Source organism: Corylus avellana, chromosome ca4 (genome assembly GCF_901000735.1).
Source record: "Corylus avellana chromosome ca4, CavTom2PMs-1.0".
NCBI lineage: Eukaryota > Viridiplantae > Streptophyta > Magnoliopsida > Fagales > Betulaceae > Corylus > Corylus avellana.
This window is the reverse complement of record NC_081544.1, coordinates 24,568,048-24,590,409: the sequence shown is the minus strand read 5'-3', so window position 1 is coordinate 24,590,409 and position 22,362 is coordinate 24,568,048. Positions and strand designations below refer to the sequence as shown.

Genomic DNA, 22,362 nt, shown 5'->3' with positions numbered 1-22,362 from the left:
CCACCCTCCATGCGTGCTAGGATATCCTCACACCGGCATAGGAATATCTTTGTCTTTTACCTTTTATTTATTTTTTATTTAAGTCATAATCTACATCCAGTGTCAAATACGAGATTTGGTATATATGGCAAGAACAAGTTTTAATTAGTGGGTTCTTTCCCTTTTCCTTTTATTTTATTTTTTATTTTTTTTTAATTATTATTATTTTTTTAATTTGTCTCAGTAGGGTTTGAAGCTAGAGATACCATGCCACCCTTTCTACTTTATTTTGGTAACGGAATTGTTATCTTAAGGCTTAACTTGTCAACTATCAATGGGTCTCTTCAACTTCAAGTCATAAAACTAGTCATGTTGTGTCCAAAGCCCACCTTCTATTTTAATTGACTAATTGTATATGTTTTGCTTCGGCTCATGAATGAGGTTATGGCTGAAATGCTCATTAGCCTTATCTTAATAAACCAAATTGAAGCAATAAGCATGAGAGGCTGAGAGGTTAATATTCTCTAATGTTTCATGTAAATTCAGTGTCAATCAACTTCAAAGCAGCGATAACTCAGTAGAGCTCGACTGCCTATCTGAGTGGCAGCTGTATTTTCATATCAATGAAAACATGTGCATCAAATATGTAAAGGGAGAAGTGCATCAGCGTTCCTTCGGATTACAGAAAGGATATATCCTTCGAAACTCGCAACAAAATTAGCTGCAAGTTATAGTTGATACTTGATATCAGTAAACATGTATATCTCACAGACGCATCAGCTTCCCATTTGCAGTATATCATTCTCACCCACCAAAAATGAAAGAATATAAATAAAACGAAATCAGTTTGCCCTTGAAATCATCTACAAAGAAACATGCTCATGCTGTCTTTCTTATTTATTTACACGTTGAATTCATCGGCTCCAGACAATGAAATAGGTCCAAGGGAATCACCTTCTATTCCGGCAAGCATCACAAATTCTTTTGTGAAGTCCCCCCTTTTCTCTATCCATCTCACACCAAGCACCATGAAACACACCACGACGTCATTCTCTATCTTTGCAAGCTCATTACTCAAAAAGACTGGATTTTCCCCGGCAACATACTGGTAATTTGGCATTTTCCGGGCTGAGATAAAAGCATATTTAATAGGTCCACATCTCAAGAAGACCCCATGCCTAAATATGCGGTGAACAACTCCCTGCAAAATCTCTCCCTTGAAAGGTAAGAAGGTACGGCAATTAAAGACTACAGGGAAGAAAACATCCCCCGACTCATCCACAACCTCTCCTTTGCCTATGCTCTTTAAGCTGGTTACTGCAAGAAAGTAACCATGATCCTTGCTGGCCTTTTCATTCAGCAAGTCCTCCAACAGGCGTGTGATGATGGACCTCTGGGAAACAAGTCCATTTCTATCCAAGTTTTCCGCAAGGACAGCCACATCCCTGAGCAGTTCTACTTCACAGAACATAGCCGAGTTCTAGTCCACAATGAACAAAAGATATTCAATCAAACCAGAAAATCAATAAACCAAACCATTCAAACAAAACATGCCAGGATAATCCAAGTCAGTTAAGTGCATAACTTGCTTTACACAAGAAATTGAAGAATCTCTCCATAAACATATAGAGGAAGTATTGGGGGGTGGGCAATTGCAAAAGGCCATCACAGAGGTGGCCTTCAATCTCATTGTCAATTGATGGAAAGATGTAATGTGACCAAAGTTCCAAATAATTAAGTCCCAGTTGATTACGAAATTATGGTGTCTAGTCTACTCATTTCACTTCTTCTCAAGCTTTGTTTATTTAATATTAATGATTAGCAATTACGATACGCCTGAGACAACCTAACATGATATTTGCAACTAAAATATATATATATATATATAAAAAGAAGAAATTATGTGTGGATTATGCTTCAACTCTCTGTGCAATAATGATCTCTCCCATCCTTCCCTCCTCCCCCCTTCCCCTATTTCTTTTTCTATAGAACTACAAGATGTCTTGTATCATTATGCATGAAACTACAGTAATAATATGCATACAACATATAAATATGATCATAATTTTCGATATGGACCCACCATGTTGGCCTCAAAAGGTTACACACTAAATGTCATGTAGTCACAACAAAGAAGTTTTTGCCATGTGAGGCTCATGGGAACTACGAAAGTTCAAAAAAAAAAAAAAATCCTTCCTGCACAGGAGTTTTTCAATCATTGTCCATACTATATTTTCATAAGCCAATCAATTTCTTACTTCTTTCACATGCGAATAAAAACATTGGCAAAGTTTATACACGAAAAAAAAAAAGCATTCAAGTGCGGATGTTAATGGATACCACAATCATCTGTAGTTATAAAGATGCTAGAGTTGAGACCATAAAATTTACTAGGCCAAGCAAACTAAGCAGAGTTGTAGAGATTGTACAGGCACATATATTTAGTATAGTTTTGGTACTAATGTGAGGAAACAAACTTAAAAATATCCCATTACAACCCAGTTAATGATAAAAATATTAGCAGATTCAGAATTGTTATGCGTGAGTAAGTCCCAAAATGGAAATTCAAGGGTGACACAACTCAGCAGGGCATAAACTTCCTGCATGGTATGCAGTAATATGGTTGATCTACATGAGTATGCAAGTTAGTTTGTGCAACCAGGATCAATGGACCCAACCTGGCCTAACCAATTTATCTGTTTGTTTCCTTTATGGTTAGAAAATCAGTACCAACTTATCACCAGTTTAGATTATGGATTTACACATTATTGGAACTATCCAAACCAACGACCAACAGGTTCAATGTATTATAAAATAAGAAAAAGAAAAAAAAAAAAAAGCTCAAACTATGAATCGTATTTATCATTGAGAAACTGATATTTAATTATGTCATCTCGACCCTAATTGTCTTTTTGTTATCTAGATGCTTTTAAGGACTAACCTCAAACCTTAATCTGAGAGGTTCTTTTTGTTTCAGTTTTTATAGTCCAATTCTGTGTCAAGAAAATGAGAAATTATTTTTGCCATTTTTATCCCACACTAATATTAGACATATACATAATTGGATCATTAAATCTAGCTCGCTAGATTGTTGCGATCATTAGACTTGCAGAAGGAAAAATTTCGAAATCTAGGACTAAGAAGTCAATGAGTAGACTAGGTAGCATGGCACGAATTGCCTTCTCCTGTTGTCGCCATTTCCTCTAGTTACGCATATTTTGTTTTCATGTTTCTTCAAACATATCCTCATTCTTAATCCAGAGTAGGGGACTTCATGGAATCAACGGAACCAACCAACTTGCACCACCGGTTCAACAATGAACACCCTAATCTACAAATGAAAATGAAAATAAAAATAAAAGATATCAAATACCATATATTTAATATTTGATTAGAAATGGTTATCAAAGCATTTCTAATGTGGATGTCGGGAGAAAGTTAAATTCTGCGAACCAAACATCACAAAAGTAAGAGAAAGCCAAGTAGTTTTGTTTGCACATCCAAACATGAGGTAAAAGAGATTGATATGAAGCAGGACTCCAAAGAAAGGGAGGCAGCTTGTAGCATTAGAAAGTCACCTATCAACCCAATCTATTCGATGAAAGAAAAACTAGTTCTAGTTGGGGAACGGAAAAAAGAAAAAGAAAGAATGAAAGGCAATTCCCAAGCTAAGAAACTTCACCCTGGAATCAAATTATCAACCATGAAAAGTAAAACTTCAACAGAGATTTGACATGCTCTGTTTACTTAAACAAGGATTTAAAGTTTCAAACTCCCATTTCTAAAAGGTTTTTTGACAAAGAAACTGATTCTATCAGACAACCAAATCTAAAAATTCTAACCAATAAAGCTTCCTTGAACTAAGGCACCACTTGGTTGGCACAGACAAAACGTTGAATATTTTCATTTCGATGCTTCAACTGAAATTTGCGCGTTTTGCGGTTCCTATCTAATTTCTACTTACGTAATTAAATACATATGGAAGTGTATGTCCTATCAGTTACTGCGCCGCCACTTAGAATTAGCAATTAAAACTTGTCAACTCAAATCTGGAGAAGTAACAAAGTTTCAAAGTCAATTTCAAAATATAAAATACCCAATACACAGAAAGCTTCACAATTCTTGAAACCACCCAACTTTAAACCAAAGATACAAGGACCCAGAAGAAGAAGATAACCCAATAATCAATCTAGTGCATAAAAGAAATGTCATTCTGGGAATGAAAAGCAACCCAGTGGAGCAAATTTTGATTAGAAGTAAAGAAAATAGAGGGAAGGGTTTAAGAAAAAGAACCTGGTTTTAATTTTGGAGAAACCTGAAAGAGCTTGGGGGAGATGTGGTGGTGGAATAAAGAAACGAAGGCGAAGGTTGAGGAGGGTCCGACGAAACTGGGTGAGACGACGCAACACCCTGCGCAGCCTAGATATTCTCGATTATGGTGTGATACAGTGCGCACCCTCAAGCCCGTGTTTGGCAACTCAGTTATCATAACCTTATCTTGCAAAATTAGTAATTCCGTTTTTTGGGGCAAATAAATGATAATATTAACATTAATAAAAATAAAACATAGGTAGGATACTAGGATAGGAACCCCAACACCATCAAAAAGACCAGCGAATACATTATCAGTATCAATAAAAAACAAAACAAATGAATATGGATCAAAGGTTTGGTCCAATAAAATTATCTGACTCAACCCTTATTTTGTAGGTTAAGGAATTTGGGGTTCGTTTGGAATTGTGATTTCAATAAATATAATTTTAAAAATTACGTTTTTAAAATCGCTACTTTTTAAAATCGTAAAGACATTTGGTAACACATATTAAAAAAATATTTTTTATTAAATATTTGTTATGAAAAATTGTAATTTTGGTTAAATTCGCGCATTTTCAAATAAGTACTCCTAACTTGCTTTTTAAATAGTAATCCTAAGTGCTTAAAAAAACAATTATTTGCTCTAAAAAGTTGATGAAAAAAAATTTAAAAATTAGGTGTTTTTTGTTTTTTTTTTGTTTTTAACAAAAGCTTTATTTATCAATGGCAAACCACCACTAAGAATGGCTTCTTCTTTTCTTTCTTTTCATTTTTTTTTTTTTTTGGTATCATTAAAAAGTTAATTGTGCTTACATTTAGAAGGATGATGCGACTCACAAAAAAAAAAGAAAAAAAAAAAGAAGGATGATGCGTGAAGTACATGTATCAACTTATTTATGTGAAAAACGATTGGTGTCAAATTTTGATCATATTTATTTCGTATCATTTTATAAATCAACCATTAGATTTGTAAATTTATGGACTCTATATAAGTCAATGGTGAACCCCACAAATCTAATGATTGATTTATTGAATTTGTGAACTTATGTGAACATCATATAAGTCAATTGTAGATCTCACAAATTTAATAGTTAATTTATTGAATTTGTAAAAAAATATGAAAAAAATATCAACAAATTATTAATACTAATCATTTCTTTTTCTGTGTGCGCACATGCAAATTGCAGCTGCATTTGGGTGCAAAAGGTTTGGTCATTGCTTTTTGTATTGGATCATACTATGCATTTGAAAACTCAATATGAACACCTTTGGAAACAAAATCATTCTCTTTTTCGATTGAGTAATTCTCAGCCATACGACATTTACATTATTTATAGAAATAAATAAAGTTTAATATGGAAATAAGGGTAACAAGCAACCAATTGTCCGTCGAATGAAGAGACATGCTATGCGTCCCACCTATGGATAGTATAGATTTAATAGTGATTTTGAAAAGTGTGAAGATGAGATAAGGACCAAAGAATACAAGAAGATTTGGAAATATTTTCGAGATCCTATCATCACATATTGAATGCTAATTCTAGTATGTTGCAAAATACAACTCGTTACAATTTTTTTTTTTCTTTTTTTTTGGAAACACAACTTGTAGTGTAAATTTAAAGGAAATTAGTAGGAAACTGTCTCAAAAGTACATGAATTTTAATTTTGAGATAAATAGGGCTCAAGTTTTTAATTTTTAATGGATCTAAAATTTGACCAAGTGACTAGTTTTCCTCTAAAAAAGAAAAGAAAAGAGAGGAATAGCTATTTCTTGAGCAACTGAAAAAGTTTTCCAAAAAATCTCATTATTATTATTATTATTTTTGCAAACCTAAAAAAAAAAAAAAAACAAAAACAAAAAACCAAAAACCTGGCAAAGAACTTATTTTTAATTTCTAATACATGGTAAACAAAACAAATCATTCAAGACACAGTTGAACGTAATATATTCAAATAAGAACCATTTTAATTTTTAAGTTAAAATTGGAATTAGAAGAACCCGAAGCTACAATAAAACATATTTCTTTTTAATAGAGAAGAACACCGTTCCTTACGTCTATTTGCAAAGACTCCGCTAACTAGCCAAATTACATAAAGAACATTAAACAAGAACTACTTTAATTTATAGGCTAAAACTGGAACTGCTAGAAGAGCCTTAATTTACACTAAAACGTATTGCTTTTTAACATAGATGAACATCATCCCTCATGTCTATTCACAAAGGCTCCGCTAATTAACCCAAAGAAAGAACACCGAAAATAAAGATATAAAATCATGTTGAAAGCAATTTTTCCAATTTTTTTTATTTAAAAATTATGATTAATACTTTATTATATATATTTTGGGTATTTTAGTAATTTTGGTACAATTCTAATGAGAGAAAATGTGTTGTCACTAAATTAAATAATAGAATTAGATATTCCATTCTATATTTTCTCATTCCCAGTAATTGCTATTATTTTTTCTAATATAATAGTCATTTCGCATACCAAATGAAGTGTTAATAAGGCATTTTATATTTTTTTTTGTCCAATTTTTAAGAGCATAAATGCCAATTGACATTTCTTCATGCAAGTCCAGTATGAATTTGATAGGTTTATCATGCCACATATGCAAAGTTATGCCTAAGAGATTAAAATAGTAATAACAAAGAAATGAACAGAAACTAAACAGACTTCCAGTACCGCCCTTGTCTTAGTCCCTTAAAATGATTATTTACATATAACTTATTTTAATCAATTTCTTCCAAATAAAAAAAGCCGGATAATCGTTCGAGGGATGGGGCAAAACGTCTTCCAAACACAGTAAATAAGATGGTGAAGAAGGTTAAGCCAACGATACAGTTGGCAATGGCAAGATCATGGGAAGGCATTAACACAGCATATGTGCCTGTGACAAATGCGAGTCCCATTGCTACCATTGCCCCAAAAATGAGGATGAAGGCCCAAACGACAAGTTTCATGCGACGCTTTTCATCATTAATATCCTTGACGAAACGAAATGGCATCAACAGGTGAATGAAGACAGCAGAACTCGACAATACCATGGATATGGTATCCGTAATAACAAACGCTTTGAAAGCAACACTTCTCCTTAAAAGTGCAGAGCCTGAGTGTGAGCCTTCTCCTCCAACGAATCCACCAGGCATGGTAATACATGCTGCAAAGGTTACTGTTGCAATCAGTGCAGCCACTACCAAATGGACTTCAGTTGCTTTTTGCAACATTGATAACATTGATTTTCGATATTCTTTTTTTCTGTCCTTTAACTGCTGTTTCCACGAAGGCAGGCTTGTGGCTTCGTTTTCGTAAGTTATTACCCGTTGAGGTAGTCGACCCAATGCCTTCCAAATTTCAATTATCTGTGTAATATTTATACTGGTATTATTAGGAATTTTTATATAGCTTGTAATAAAAATAACACGTACAATATTTTTTTTATTTTATAAGGAGATTTAATATGAATTTTTTATTAGGGTGAATTTTCTTTTGATGGTTTATTTTGGATTTTTATATGCCTCATGATCAATAATTTTTTTTGTTTTTTTGTTTTTTTTTGTCAAAATATGAAATTTGTTGCTGAATTATGTGTTAGAGTTTAATTTATTTCTCGAAACTATTAGTTATCGTAATTCAATTTTTGGAGTTTTAAAACATTAATCGATGATGTGGTAGATATATGTTATATATATAAAGATTCTCTTATAATGTTGATGCAGCACATGAAGCTATACAGTATTAAATCCCCTACTCTAAATATAGAAAATGATAATATATATGTAGAAACAAATTATTTAATCAATAAAAAAAAATAGTAAAACAAGTAGAAACTATTATAGTCCCTAATGTACATTATCAGTTGTTTTTATAGATTTTTGTTTTTTTAAGACCAACAAATTAACATATAGTCATAGCCTAACTGCTAATATTAATCAGGCATATGAAATGATTCTCCATTGTGAAGATTCAATCCCACACCCTAATACATGCCTTGATCACTTGAAAATTTTCTTAAACTATTGAACCATCGCCCTATATCCTTTATACTTTTACATTTTTACTCTTAAAGGTGAGAATGCTTAAGCCATTTGACTTGTGTTGGTCCATGACATGCGCCTTATGACAAAGTCAATTATACTTCTCAAATGACACAATATAATCATCCCTTTCTAATTAAAATTATGAAATTAGCCCTTAACAATTCCACCCTTTATCCGGTATATAAATGGCAGGCTGAACTGGACTGCCAATTTGGAGTTAGAAAGGGTTGGAAATGGGGCCCACGACTCAAGCAATGGCCCAATCGGACGTCCATCATCGTGAGTAGCCCATGGGCCGAGCTAATTTAACTTTCTTTTAGGGCTCATTGGTAAAGGCCATGTCACATGGAAGCTGGAAAACAAATGTTTTACTGATATAAATTTTATGGTGCATTTGATCCAATAATTTCACTCGTTTCTAAATAATATTGTAGTCTTGTAGATGTCAAGTTTTGCAGTGCGTTAAAAAAAACAAAAAATTACAAAGGTGAAAAAGGAATGTTTGGTAAAGTTTTAAGAAGCGTTTTGACTTAAAAACAAGTGTATTGGGTTTTGAAAAAAAAAGTAAAAATTGAGAATTAAATTGGTGGGTGTTATATTTGAGAAGAAAAAAAGTTGAGAATTGGTTTGGTAAAGGTTTCAAGAGTGTTTTGTAAAAATTAAAAATTGAGAAATATTTTTTAAGGATAAAAGGTAAAATAATAATTAAAAAACCATGATAATAGTGTCATCACAATAGTGGTAATTTGGCAGCCACTACGGAGCCGCAATAACTGTGTGGCCATTGCGGGGTTGCCAAAATCGTTGGTAGCCACTGCATGGCCACCAAACAATGGTCATCGCCATCATGTAGTCACAACACCACCTCAATTTTTAAAATATTATTTTAACTACTTATTTTTTATAGGTATAATCAGCGGCCACTATGCCTTAAACCAAAAAAAAAAAAAATTGTACATAGACAATTTGAACCCTTAAAAAATACAGTATTAAGTTTTTTTTTTTTTTTTTTTGAGAAAATTGTGTTTTTTTGTTGGGAAGAGTGTTTTAAAAAGTTTGCTAATGGTAGGGACCACATCTGAAAATCCATTTGTTATACCGTATTTGAGAAGAGTTTTTTGCATTTAAAAAGTAAAAAGTTCACCAAACACGCCCTCACATTTTCTCACCTTACACAAAAGGATACATTTTTGAATACACATGATTTAAAAAATCAAATCACAATTTTAAATTTAGATCTATGATTTTAATAAAAGCTTAACTGTATTTTTATTAACTGTATTTTGAAATTATTATTTTTTTAAATGGCAATTTTTGAAACCACTAAACTCAATTGGCACTTAATTTAGTAAAAAAAGACAAACACCCCATTCAAGGAAGAAAAATGATTATTTAGAGTATGTTTGGCAAACAACATTGCACCGTATTTGTTTGGTGAGGAAAAAAATAAGTATAATAATTAGTATAAAAAAGTAAAAAAGTAGTATTGAAAAATAAAAAAATTTTGTTTTGTAGTAATTTTTTTATTTGAATAGTAGTAAAAAGTAAATTATATAATATAAATGTAAATGATGTGATATAAAAGTGAGAATATTTTGATGTTGATTTTTTTGAAGAATGAAATGAATTGTATTTGGGAATGTTAGTGTTGTTTAACAAACAAGGCCTTAAGAGTTAAATTAGATAGATTTGTAAAAATAGTTTGACATTTACTAATGTTTATTTAAATAAGATCGCTAAATAAAAAAATTATGTTTAGAGATTTTAAAACACATTAAATTTGTTTAACAATACTTTGATTTGAAATTTTCATGTATAATAATTCTATTGACTTAATTATGGATTTGTTTTTTCTTAATTAATTCATAAGAAACTAAAATTTAATTTGTGTTTGAGCCCACACGTAAGGGGGAGTGTTAAAGTAATGGTTAAGTGATTAAATTTACTACTTATAACTTTTGGGATAACTGATAGTTTAACATCGTGTGAGAAAATTAATATTGAATATAAGTACAAATTTTTTAGTTTTCCCCTAAAAGCACATAGTTATATATGCTTAATCAATAAATAAATTTGAACTATATTTCTGAGAGAGCATATAAATGAGTGATTTTAGAGGTTATTTCATATTTAATGTGTTTTTTTTTTTATTAGTTTGAATTTTCTATTTATGATTTACTACGGATTTTTATATACCTCATGTTGAATAATTTTTTTTGGCCAAAAATATGAATTTTGTTGCTGAATTATGTGTCGGATTTTAATTTCTTTCCTGAAACTAATGGTTATCGTCATTTATTTTTTGGGGGTTTTAAAACATTAATTTCTGATGTGGTAGATATATTATATATAGATAATAGAATCTCTTATAATGTTGATGCAGCACATGAGGCTACTGTTATTATAGAAAATGAGAATATGTAGAAACATCTTATTTAATACATAAAAAAAAAAAAAAAATAGTAAAACAAGTAGACACTATTATAGGCTATAGCCCCTAATGTACATTTTCATTTTTTGTCATAAATTTTAATTTTCTTAAGACTAATATAATAAGACATGTGTCCATATCAATTAAAAAAAATGTAAGAAACACATGTTGTTAAAAAACATGTGCGGCTAAAGTACACATGTCACTTTATTATATTGATTTATATGAAATAGCTATAAACCAGTACGTAGCAAATTTCTGTTGGCAATATATACTTATCACATGCTAAATGACACATATCACTTTATTATATTAGTTTGTAGCTAATTTTTGTCTAATTGAATTGCCAATTTGAAGTTGAAAAGGGTTGGAAATGGGGCCCACGACTCAAAGTCTTTAAAGCAAAGACTCAATCGGAATGCCATCATCGTGATTAGCCCATGGGCGAAGCTAACCCAACTTTATTTGAGGGCTCATTGGTAAAGGCCATGTCACATGGAAGCTGGACAACAAATTTTTTTACTGATATAGGTTTTACAGTGCATTTGATCCGGTAATTTCATAAATTAAACACTCGTTTTTAAATAAAATTATAGAAAATGTCATGTTTTGCAGTGCGTTTAAGAAACAACGAAAAATTAAAAAGGTGAAAAATGAGGGAATGCTTGGTAAAGTTTTATTAAGAAGTGTTTTGACTTGAAAACAAATAATAAATTAGGTGGGTGTTAAATCTGAGAACAGTTGAGAATTAGTTTGATAAAGTTTTGAAAAGTGTTTTGTAAAAATTAAAAATTAAAAATTGAGAATTATTTTTAAAAAATAAAAGTAAATTTTTTTTAGTTTTTCCCCAAAAGCAGATATATGCTTAATAAATAAATAATTTTGAAGTATGTATTTGAGAGAGCATATAAATGAGTGATTTTAATCCATAATTTAGAGGTTATTTCATATTCAATTATAATTTTAGATGTAATTGAACACTTATACTAAATTTAGAAAAAGAAAAAAGAGACTGATTATGAGAGAGGCAAAAAGTGATAGTTACCGGATGGATGATCCTTAAACAAAAACTAATTAAAGAGATTTGGTTGGTGATAAATACAAGAATTTTTATGGAGTCTTGAAAAAGAACCAACGGCAACCACCATCTCCATCAAACTTTTTTTTCAAGTATGTTTTTTAGTGTGTATAGCTTACACTAAATAATATAAATGGAGAATACAAGGTAAAGATTCGGTACCGTTTGTTAGTGAATAGTGATGGTGGTGTTGTCCTCTCTTGGGATGGGGGTGGGTTCGTTGTGACAAATAATTGAAATAGCGGGGGTTTTCAAACATTGTTAGATGGCCCCACCTCAATAACCAAAAACACAGAAAAATAAAGCAATACGTAAGATGAAAGATGAAATTATGTGTTACCTCATGAAGTACGTGAACGTGTTTCAGTTGCAAAGACGATTTCCTGCGCGTTGAGGTGTTGTTTGTTGAAGGCCATCTTGTCGAGTCGAGGGTGACGAACGAACTTCTTTAACACTATTAATGATTCCGAAGAAGTAGTGGCATAGAAATGAAGAGGTGTATCCCCATCGGCATTCTTCTCATTCAAAAGGTTGCTAAAAGACCAATTTTCTATTATAATATCCATGATTTTCTCTAAATAGTATCTCTGTACTTTGATAGCAAAATGGAGTACATTCCAACCTCTGTTATCAACCAGTTCGCAACAATCTGGACACCTTTCTACAATCACCTTCATTGTATTAGCGTTACTACGTTGAGCTGCAATATGAAGAGGTGTCCTACCCTCTGTGTCTTTCATGTATGCTACTTCTCTATCTTTATCCAACAATTGCTTTGCTATGTTTTCATAGCCGAAGTATGCAGCCAAGTGAAGCGGGGTCCATCTGTTATTGTCCACTTCTCTACTTATACCATCAATTGTTTCAAGAATTCTTTTAATCATACCTAAAATAATTTAAATATGTTAAAATTTAATGATTTTCTAAATGACACAATTAAGCAAGAGTACTTGTCAGGAGATTAATTGAAGAAGGTAATCAATGTAATTTATTAAAGTTTAGTTTCTACCTTCTTCATAAAATTCAAATTAACATTAATAATCTCTTGTATCAACTCCCTTCCATTATATCTTTTTCATGAGTTGAACTGTAACAGACAAATGCAGAACATGGATTACATCAAGTTTCTATTTAATCTCCTAGGCCTTAATTTGTTAATTTTATTCATAAATAGTATAAATTAATTATGTTCTCTACAGCTACCTAACGTGGCTTTCGTTGCAACTATATATGATTATTAATTATTTTTAAGTGCAGAGGTAATTTCTTCTTTTAACAAAAAGTATATATAACCTGTTTTTCTTTTTTCATGTTGATTCATTAATCAATTAGCAATCACCAAAGATTTATGATTTGAAGCTACTAAGGCTGTTACGTCATTGTTTAGAATGACTTTTTGCTAGATAGGTTTATATACTCAAATTACCAACATCTTAACTTATAATTAAAACGACGATATTTTAGATTGAACCTCTAACAGTGAAATTAATAAGGGAAACGACGATATCTCTCTCGGCATCTATGTAAAGTACAATAATCATATTGTTTATTAAAAAAATTCTTATGAAAATAATTCAATTTAGAAACTTAATTATATGATTGTTGAATTTCTATACCAGACATCAAGCGTCCTTATATATATTTCATGAATTTATTATGTTTTGGTCCACCACGTACATAATTTGTTTTTATCAAAATTATATTTATATATTTCATGAATTTATTATTTTTGGTCCACCACATAATTTTTATCAAAATTATAACAAACTTTAAAGAATTAAAGCTGGATTACTCATTAATTACTAAATTAACAATGCAAATACAACATTGAGAAAATAAATGGGTAGTACCTGTGCCACTCGGCATTACGGCAGCATGCAAAGCCGTCCTACCAAGGGGACCCCCATGCATTGGTGATTTGCATTTGTCTAAAATTTCGAACAACACATCTTCAAACCCTCTCTCGGCAGCTATGTAAAGTGGAGTCTCACCAGCATCATTAGCAGAATATGAAAAATCTGGGTCTTTACTAATCAACAATTTTACCACCTCAAGGTGATTATAACGTACAGCCTCATGCAAAGCCGTGTCTTTCTCTTTGTTCGTCATCCTCAGCAGTTCCTTTACTGGTTCAATCTCCTCTTCAAGGTCTTGATCATGGCGAGTTTGGGCGCGAGTTTGGGCACAATATTCGATTAGAACTTCCACTATGCCATCATGCCCGTACCTTGCCGCAATGTGCAATGGAGTTTCACATTTGGCATTGGCTTGCCATAATAATGAGGGACACATTTTAAGAATTTCTTCCACAAAGTTGGTTGTTGATTCCGCTCCTGCATTGAGGGTTGTTGTTGGTTCTGATCCTGCCGCAGTGTGCAATGGAGTTTCACTTTTGGCATTGGCTTGCCGTAATAATGAGGGACAGATTTTGAGAATTTTTTTCACAAAGTTAATTGTTGATCCTAATCGTCCAATAAGGGTTGTTGATTCCGTTCCTGCATTGGGGGTGGTTGAATTGGATCCAGAATTGAGGGCTGTGATGTAAATATGGAGGATTGTATTTTTATTTGGCGTTAGTAAGAGGTCAAGAGGCTCAGGATCGATGATATTTTTGAAGACCTCGACTTTGCCTTCTGCTGCAGCATTGTAGTAATCACGATTCATGAAAGTGATGGTCTCTGTTTGCTCGGGCTGATTAGCATTAACAGATGCTTGAGATTCAAAGGAATTGGAGGGATCCATTCTTTGAATAGAGTATTATAAATATCTCTCCAGCAAGTGATGGTCCGTCTACTAATAGTTTCTTTGCCCCCCTGTATACTCTCTGCTCTGCACTTCACAAATATATAGCATGAACTAAGCACAAGGTCATGTGGAAAGCAAATAGTAATTGAAGGAATTTTAGAAAGGAGAAAGAGCACGAAAATTAACATGTCATCCCCTTGTAGACATTGCATAAATTGATCATCTGAATTTTTTTTTTAAAAAAATTCTCTGGGCGTCTATAGATGGCTATAGGAAACCATAATTTTGTTCATATGTCTTAATAACGTCTAATTTGTTCATCCAATTCAATTCCCCTTTGTCCAAGTGTTGCAGGTGTAGCACATACTCCAGTATTGCCCGCTTACTCTAATTTAAGGGTGAAAATGCAGTTACGATAAGTGATTTTTAGCTAAAACTGCTACTTACAACCGCCTAAGCGGTTAGTAAAATTGGATAATCACCTCCGCTAAGCGGTACCACTAACCGCTTTTTAAAATGAAAAAAGAGAAAAAAAAAAAAAAAAGAGACCAAAACGACGTCGTTTCATATATATATATATATGTGTGTGTGTGTGCGCGCGCGCGCGCGTGTGAGGTTAGCGGTTTTTCCAAATTATAAAACCGCGCGTGTGTGTGGGGGGTTAGCAGTTTTTCCAAATCATAAAATTGCTAACAACACCGTCCTAGGCGATTAGCAGTTTTTTCTAATCACCTTCAAAAGCGGTTAGTGATTAGGGCGATTGGCATGCCCGCTATTTCAGACCTACTGGCTACTCTAATGACAACTCATGATAAAAAAAAAAAAATGCAGTATAGGGGTATACAAACGGTTAGCGATTTTTTCAAATCATAAAACCGCTAACCACACCGTCCTAGGCAGTTAGTAGTTTTTTCTAACCACCTTCAAAAGCGGTTAGCGAATAGGGCGCTTGGTCTGCTCGCTATTTCAGCCCAACTAGCTACTCTAATGACAACTCATGATCACAAAAAATATGCATATTAGTATAGGGGTGTACAAGCGACTGCAGGGTGGCAATTATTACCTTTAGTTGCAACCGCTTTAAAGAGTTATCGAATTTTCTGTAATTGTTCCGCCTTAGGTGCAGTTATAAATAACTTTCGGCTAGTGGTTATTGAAATTCATAAGTGCACCATATAACCGCTTTTTTAAAAAAATTGGTCTTTTAAGCCTATTTTGGTGTTTCGGGCTTTAATTGAACCTTTTTTTAAGGCATGTTTTAGATGACTTTCAACATTTTCTAAATAATTAGATGGCTTCAAAATGTAATCAAGCTTAAGAATATTATTATTATTATTATGAATAAAGATGAATATCATTAAACTTCAAACAAAAACATTATATCAAACTAAAATGAAGTCGTTTTTGTATATGATTATATATATATATATAAAATAAGGGTACAGTTAGTGATTATTAACAGCCTAAGCGATTAACGATTTTTTACACCTAACATCGCCACCAGCAATCTGAAGCAAGCGAAATTTCATAGCTAAATGCCAACAACCAAATGAGAGAAAAAGCTCAAACATCCTAAGTAATTGAGCAAAACGGTGAGATATGATGAAATTACCGTGGTGACGATGACAGTCTTAAGTCGTGGCTTCTGATATGAAAGTCACTTCAGGTCGATATGTCCAAATTGAGCAACTATGTGTGAGAGAGAGAGAGAGAAAAAGTGATATGGGGAGATGTAGATGAAAGAAAAACGAAGAAATGATCACTGGAGAAAGAACAAAGAAAAGAAGGCAGGTGAGATGGTTATGAGTAGTGTGGAGTAAGGCAACGTTGTTCCCAAATATATAGGCAGGCAAAGTCTGTAACAACTTGAGGATAAAATTGAATTTCGTACTAGTTTTTAGAGAGTTTTACCTCGGTAAATAATTTGAGCAGGTATGAACAAACTGAAAGAAAGGGGAAGAGAAATGCTAGGGATTCCGAAGGTTTTCCCGAATTTTGTTTCCCGACTTACGTGGCATCAAGTTGCAGGAGAAAGCAAAAAATATCGAAGGAAAAGAAGCTTCTCTCTCCTCTGTCATCTCACGTTCCCCAAACCACAAAAAGCCCTCTCCCTCCCTCGCTTACCCTCCACCGGCGATCTCTGTCACCAGCGAAGAAGAACGAGTTCCGGCCATCTGCATCAAGCACACCAAAGCACATCTAACATTTGCAAGCACTAAGAAGACGTGAAACCTTGTCTGATTCATTTGGACAAAAAAAACTACTAGAAACTAAACCGGGTTTGAATCAACCATTACCAAATCCAAGAAATGACAAAAAAACACACACAGAACAACAACAAATGGGTGTTATGGCAATATAATTCCAAAACGAAATCTTTAGCAAATTAATCGTTACCATTCACCAGATCCACCGCATTAAGTTATAGTTAAAGCACACAAAATTGGTTATTAAAATTTTTGTAAACGTCTTTGTTAATGGTATCAATCCTAATTCATCAAATTTTAGAATAGTACAAATCATAATTTTGAGACGGAAAACCAATTAACCCAATTAATGCAGTTTCTTTTCTCTGCAGTTTTCCATATTTTCCTCTCACTTCCTTCTTTGTATTCACATCCACGTTTCCTCATGGCTTCTTCACATACAAGTCTCTCTCCCCTGCAACAACAATCACTCTCTTCGACTTTAAAACCCATTAAAGAACTTGGGTTTTCTGTTTCACAGGCATTAGAGGTGGAGAAGTTTTCTAGATATGAGGCTCTATGTGTACGTGCTGGAGGCAAAAGACCCTTCCAGATTCACGCATGGAGAGAAAGAGAGCCTTCGCCCGTGGCCGGAGATTTTTTGCGCCAGAGTTATAGAGACAGGAGCGAGGGAGGGAGAGCAAAACCCGCTCTTCTTCGCCAGTGCCGGAACCGTTGCGCCGGAGTAAGAGATGGTGAGCGACGGAGGTCGACGGTGGATAAAATTGAATTTCACCGGAGGTCGCCAGAGGTCGCCGGTAACAACTTGAGGATAAAATTGAATTTCACACTAGTTTTTAGAGAGTTTTACCTCGATAAATAATTTGAGCAGGTATGAACAAACTGAAAGAAAGGGGAAAAGTAAAAGAAATGAAAAGATGTAAGACAAAGACAGTAAAGACCTACCACGTATTGTTTTTCTTTCCACGTGTTTCATGTACATTTTCCTGTCATCCACTACTTGATTGATGACCTCAGGCCTCAGCCAAACTTAATGAGCTGGTAAGTGTTTTACCATGGTCCATGGACCAAGTAATAATTCATTGGGCTAACAAAAATAAATAATAATCGTAGAAAATACTGTTAATATAAAATATAAGAGAACCGAGGAATGGTTCTACCTTAAACACTTACTTTCACCATCAAAAAGTGTCCTAATAACATGTTGAAAATATTAAAATATAAAATATGTAAAATATAGGAAAGCAAAAGTAAGAGAAAGAGAAGACACAACTTTATAGAGTGATTCAATTAGCTTAGAGACCACTAGAAAGTGATCTATATATCGAACTACATCTTGTTTGTATTGACTACTTGTTTGATAATACAATAAAAATGCTTATTTATAGGCCATGCAAATATTGTACAATATAAGAAAATGTAAATCACATGATAATGATCAGATTTTGGCATTATTGCATGATTAGATTCCGTTATCATATGATAAGGAAAATATATAATTTTGATATCATAAAAAGGCTTAAAATTGCCACCAAGAATGGCTTGTTCTTATTCTTTCTCTTCATTTATTTTGGGGGGTTGTCATTGAAAATTTGATTGTGCTGACATTTCGAAGGATGACGAGTGATCAGGTAAATATTTGCTGAATTGATCATCAACTCATTTTTGCGTATACACATGCGAATTCCAGCTGTATAATATTATATATGTATTGGATCATGCATATTGATGCATTTGAAAACTCAAGACTATAAAATACCTTTGGAAACAAACAATATCCTTCCTATTTCACCTCTCTCTCCCAAAAACTAAATTTAGAAAACACAAGTAAATATCCTGGGTTTTTGGTAGTTTTTGGCTAACTTGTGACCCCTTAAAGGGCCATGCTTTATGTATCTGAAAAGCTTCGAATTTGAACAAATAATGACAAAAAAAATGTAAAATTTCTGGTCTTGGTTTTCTGGAATTTATGGAAGTTCAGTGAAGTACCAACAAAGGAACAATTCCATTTCTTCGATCATGGGCCCAAACAAGTGATTCGTTAGATATCAATCCATAATACGGATAAAGATTTTCTAACAATTCTAGTCTCATCCACTCTTTTAATTATTAGATATTGCGTCCAAGCATGTTGTCGAATTCTTTCATTGTCGTCCATTTAGTTAATTTTGTAGAGTTGCTATAGCAAGTCCAACTCCGGACCACAAGTGACGGAGTGCGACACTTGTGAAGGATTTTTAGCTTGCTTGTGCAGGGGTACGTAGGCACTACCCTCACTAGAAAACGGCGATTATTTAGAATTAAATGAGATAGATAATGTACGTAATAAAATGGAATCTTAATATACTCTGAAAATGGAAGCTTTTCAAGCTCAATATTTTGGCCGGACATTGGAACTTCCTTGGTAAAATTATAAAGTGGCAAGAAAATCGCAACTAGTATTACCTGGACCAGGTTTCAGCTTGAAAATGTTCACAAAATCCCAAAAAGATCCTTAGTAAATGTTGGAAAAGACAAAACATCAGGCTCATTCGTTCATCGAAGATTATGTTGAAGCTGGTTCAGATTCTTCTTCACATTTCAATTAAATATTCTATATATGTATTGAGCTTTTTATCTTAAAAGAGAGTTTAAACTTTTAAAAAAAGTGGTGCTTTCACAAAAGAGGTCAATTATTACTCTTTACTGCGCCTTGTATTTTCCGGTGTAGTAGTATAAGATTGATAAACTCAAGTTCTATTGTCAGTGCAACCTAAAGCAAAAAACTCTTAATGATTAAAACATTATAAATTTAACTTAACTGTTTAACAACAATTTTCTTTCTAATAAAACATTTCAATTTAAAACCATTGTATATAAAATCTTATTAAAAAAAACAAACTATGTGTGATGTGTCACTCAACACTTATTCTTCTCTTACCGATTTCTGATCTCCTCACATATTACTCTCACTAAATAAGTGCTGCTTAAGTGCTTAACATCTGGAGAGGAGAAGAAAAATGGACGAGTTTGGAAAACTTTAAAAAGATAAACACAAATGAATAAAGAAAATAACTCTTAACTTTTTTAAAATATTAGTGAAATAATAACATCAAATCCTATGAAATAAAGGGTTTGAATCTGTTTAAGTTTAGGATAATGATTAAGAATAATTTTAAATGTCATCCTATATCGTATCTTCTTAAAATTAATATGATTCTTAAAATTATTATTAAATTAAAATTTAATAATAAAAAATTATTAATCTAATGACAATTTTCAAAAGAACAAAAAAAAAAAAAAAAAAAAAAATTGGAACGACTTGAAATTGACTAATCCTTTCATAGAATTCTAGGGATAGTACTGTTTTTCCCTTACCACTGTCACCATTTTGTGGATTAAAATGGGCCAAGCTATGGCTCTACCTCCAACCTCTCTTTCAACTATCCTACAATAGATTCCTGCAACGTGTCCTGGCCGGCCTCCATTAAATTGGAATCATTAATTAGTGAATTGATTGATTGTATATTTGTATGTCCTGTCAAATGAGAGAAAGAGAACGAGAGGAATCCAAATTGCAACAATCGTCCCCTCTGCAGCCACATATATGGTGCACAATATGGATAAAGATTTTCTAACAATTCCATTCTCATCCACTCTTTTAATTATTAGATATTGCGTCCAAGCAAGTTGTCGAATTCTTTCATCGTCGTGCATTTAGTTAATTTTGTAGTGTTGCTATAGCAAGTCCAACTCCGGACCACAAGAAAATGGCGACACTTGTGAAGAATTTTTAGCTTGCTTGTGCAGGGGTACGTAGGCACTACCATCACTAGAAAATGGCGATTATTTAGAATTAAATGAGATAGATATGTAATCATGTTCATTTAACTAAGATCACTAAACAGGAAAAAATATTTTGAGATATTTTAAAATACATTAAAACTTGTTTAACAATCTCTAATTAGAATTTTTCATGTATAATGGATTTGTTTCTTCTTAATTCAAAAACAACTAAAATTTTATTATTTTAAGAAAAAGGAGAAAATTAATAATCAATACAAGTACAACTTTTAGTTTGTCCCAAAAGAAGATAGTTATATGTGCTTAATCAATAAATCAATTTGAACTGTTTTTCTCAAAGATTTGAGGTAATTTCATTTTTTTTTTTTTATATTTTTAGATGCATTTGAATAGTTACACTAAATTTAGAAAGAGAAAAGAGAGATTGATTATAAGAGAGGAAGAGACAGGCAAAGCCATAGGCAAAATTAGGTTTTGGGGGGATACAGTGTCAATTTAGGAGGTGAAGTGTAAACATAAAATAATTAAGGAGTAAAGTATACGTCATGAGGTCAAGTGTTAATATTAATATTTTGGAGAAGTAAAGTGTTACTTTTTTAAACATTGGGGTTAAAATTACAAATTCATAGATAATTCAAGGGATAAAAGGTATTTTCTCCTAATTTTAAATATTCATCTTCATCCCACTCTCTCATACCATTGAGCTAATGTTGCATTACCCATTAGTCCTCGACTTTTTTTAAAAAAAATAAAAGTAAAAATTGATTCAATGGTTGATGAGCACTATCATATTATCTAGTGCTCATCAATTTTTTTTTTGCCTATTGACCCCTATGCTATTTTTTTTTTTTTTTGGCCCCTTGGTCCCTATCCATTAGAATCTTAATGTCTCTCATAAACTTTTTAAAAAATTGTTAATATTTTTTAAGGTCAAATTCTTTATTCACACATGTGGTTTAACTTCTTTATTTTTTGATCTTTAGGATTTACTTTTTATCACATGAGATATTCTGGTTTGCTTAAAGACAAAGAGGGTCCCTCCGTCAAAATTTTGTCCAAAATGTGACGAAATATTACGTCAACACTAATTACGATTTGACACGTGTTCATATAATTAATTAATTAAAAAATAATTTTAATTATCTACTACGTGCCACGTGCAATAATTTGTATCATCCACTACTCTCTTTCGCACTTTGTCCCAAACTCCTTCGGCTGGAGACTTAACCACCACATATTGCACCGTTCCCTCTGTTTCAGGGAATATATATATATATATATATATATATATATATATATATATATATTTTTCTCACGGGTTTCTGTTTCCTGTACTCATCCCATTACTTTATTGTCCTCGGGCCTCGGCCAACCAATGAAGCTGTTAAGCGTTGTAGCATGGACCAAGTAATATTCATTCTAAAGAAATAAATAATTATTGAAAATCCCAATATAAATATAGAAACATTAAAATGCTTAGAATTTTTTGGGGTTCTTCTTCATTATTAACCACTTTCACCATGGAATTAAAAAAAAAAAAATGTTGCCCACTTGGATTGGTCCGATTATATCGGAATAAATTAGCCGCCCCCCCCCCCCCAAAAAAAAAAAAAGGTGTTATGGGGAGGACCAAAATTTTCTTTATTATAAGAGACCTTTAATTTTTTATTATTTTATTTTAATTTTTTATTATTTTTTAATATATATATATAATTTTTTTATTAAAGGGACAAATGTCCCATTTATAACCCGAGAATATTTTTCTAGAGATTTTAGTTTTTTTTTT

General features: G+C 32.5%; 2 protein-coding genes across 3 annotated transcripts; both read right to left on the bottom strand.

Moving 5' to 3' along the window:
- Positions 1-603: 603 nt before the first annotated feature.
- Positions 604-4,416, bottom strand: LOC132179933 (DNA-directed RNA polymerase V subunit 7-like). Of its 2 annotated transcripts, none has more exons than XM_059592752.1 (2): positions 4,273-4,416; positions 604-3,310 (listed from the first exon to the last, which is right to left on the bottom strand). In XM_059592752.1, the coding sequence occupies exon 2, from the start codon at positions 1,448-1,450 to the stop codon at positions 881-883; it is 570 nt and encodes a 189-aa protein (XP_059448735.1). In that variant the 5' UTR covers positions 1,451-3,310; positions 4,273-4,416; the 3' UTR covers positions 604-880. The 2 variants fall into 2 exon arrangements, with proteins under 2 accessions (XP_059448735.1, XP_059448734.1); XM_059592751.1 differs by having other exon boundaries at positions 604-1,459; positions 4,273-4,415.
- Positions 4,417-7,616: 3,200 nt separating this feature from the next.
- LOC132179427 (ankyrin repeat-containing protein At5g02620-like) lies at positions 7,617-16,535 on the bottom strand. Its single transcript, XM_059592156.1, has 4 exons — positions 16,199-16,535; positions 13,692-14,670; positions 12,182-12,727; positions 7,617-7,654 (listed from the first exon to the last, which is right to left on the bottom strand). The coding sequence occupies exons 2-3, from the start codon at positions 14,581-14,583 to the stop codon at positions 12,183-12,185; spliced, it is 1,437 nt and encodes a 478-aa protein (XP_059448139.1). The 5' UTR covers positions 14,584-14,670; positions 16,199-16,535; the 3' UTR covers positions 7,617-7,654; position 12,182.
- Between the last annotated feature and the right edge of the window lie 5,827 nt (positions 16,536-22,362).

Bases quoted from the DNA above. Each gene is read 5' to 3' on its own strand.
- LOC132179427 (XM_059592156.1), bottom strand. From the start codon at position 14,583: ATGGATCCCTCCAATTCCTTTGAATCTCAAGCATCTGTTAATGCTAAT. The intron at 12,728-13,691 runs GTACTACCCATT...AAATTATTTTAG, and splicing joins CGTAATGCCGAGTGGCACAG to GTATGATTAAAAGAATTCTT.
- LOC132179933 (XM_059592752.1), bottom strand. From the start codon at position 1,450: ATGTTCTGTGAAGTAGAACTGCTCAGGGATGTGGCTGTCCTTGCGGAA.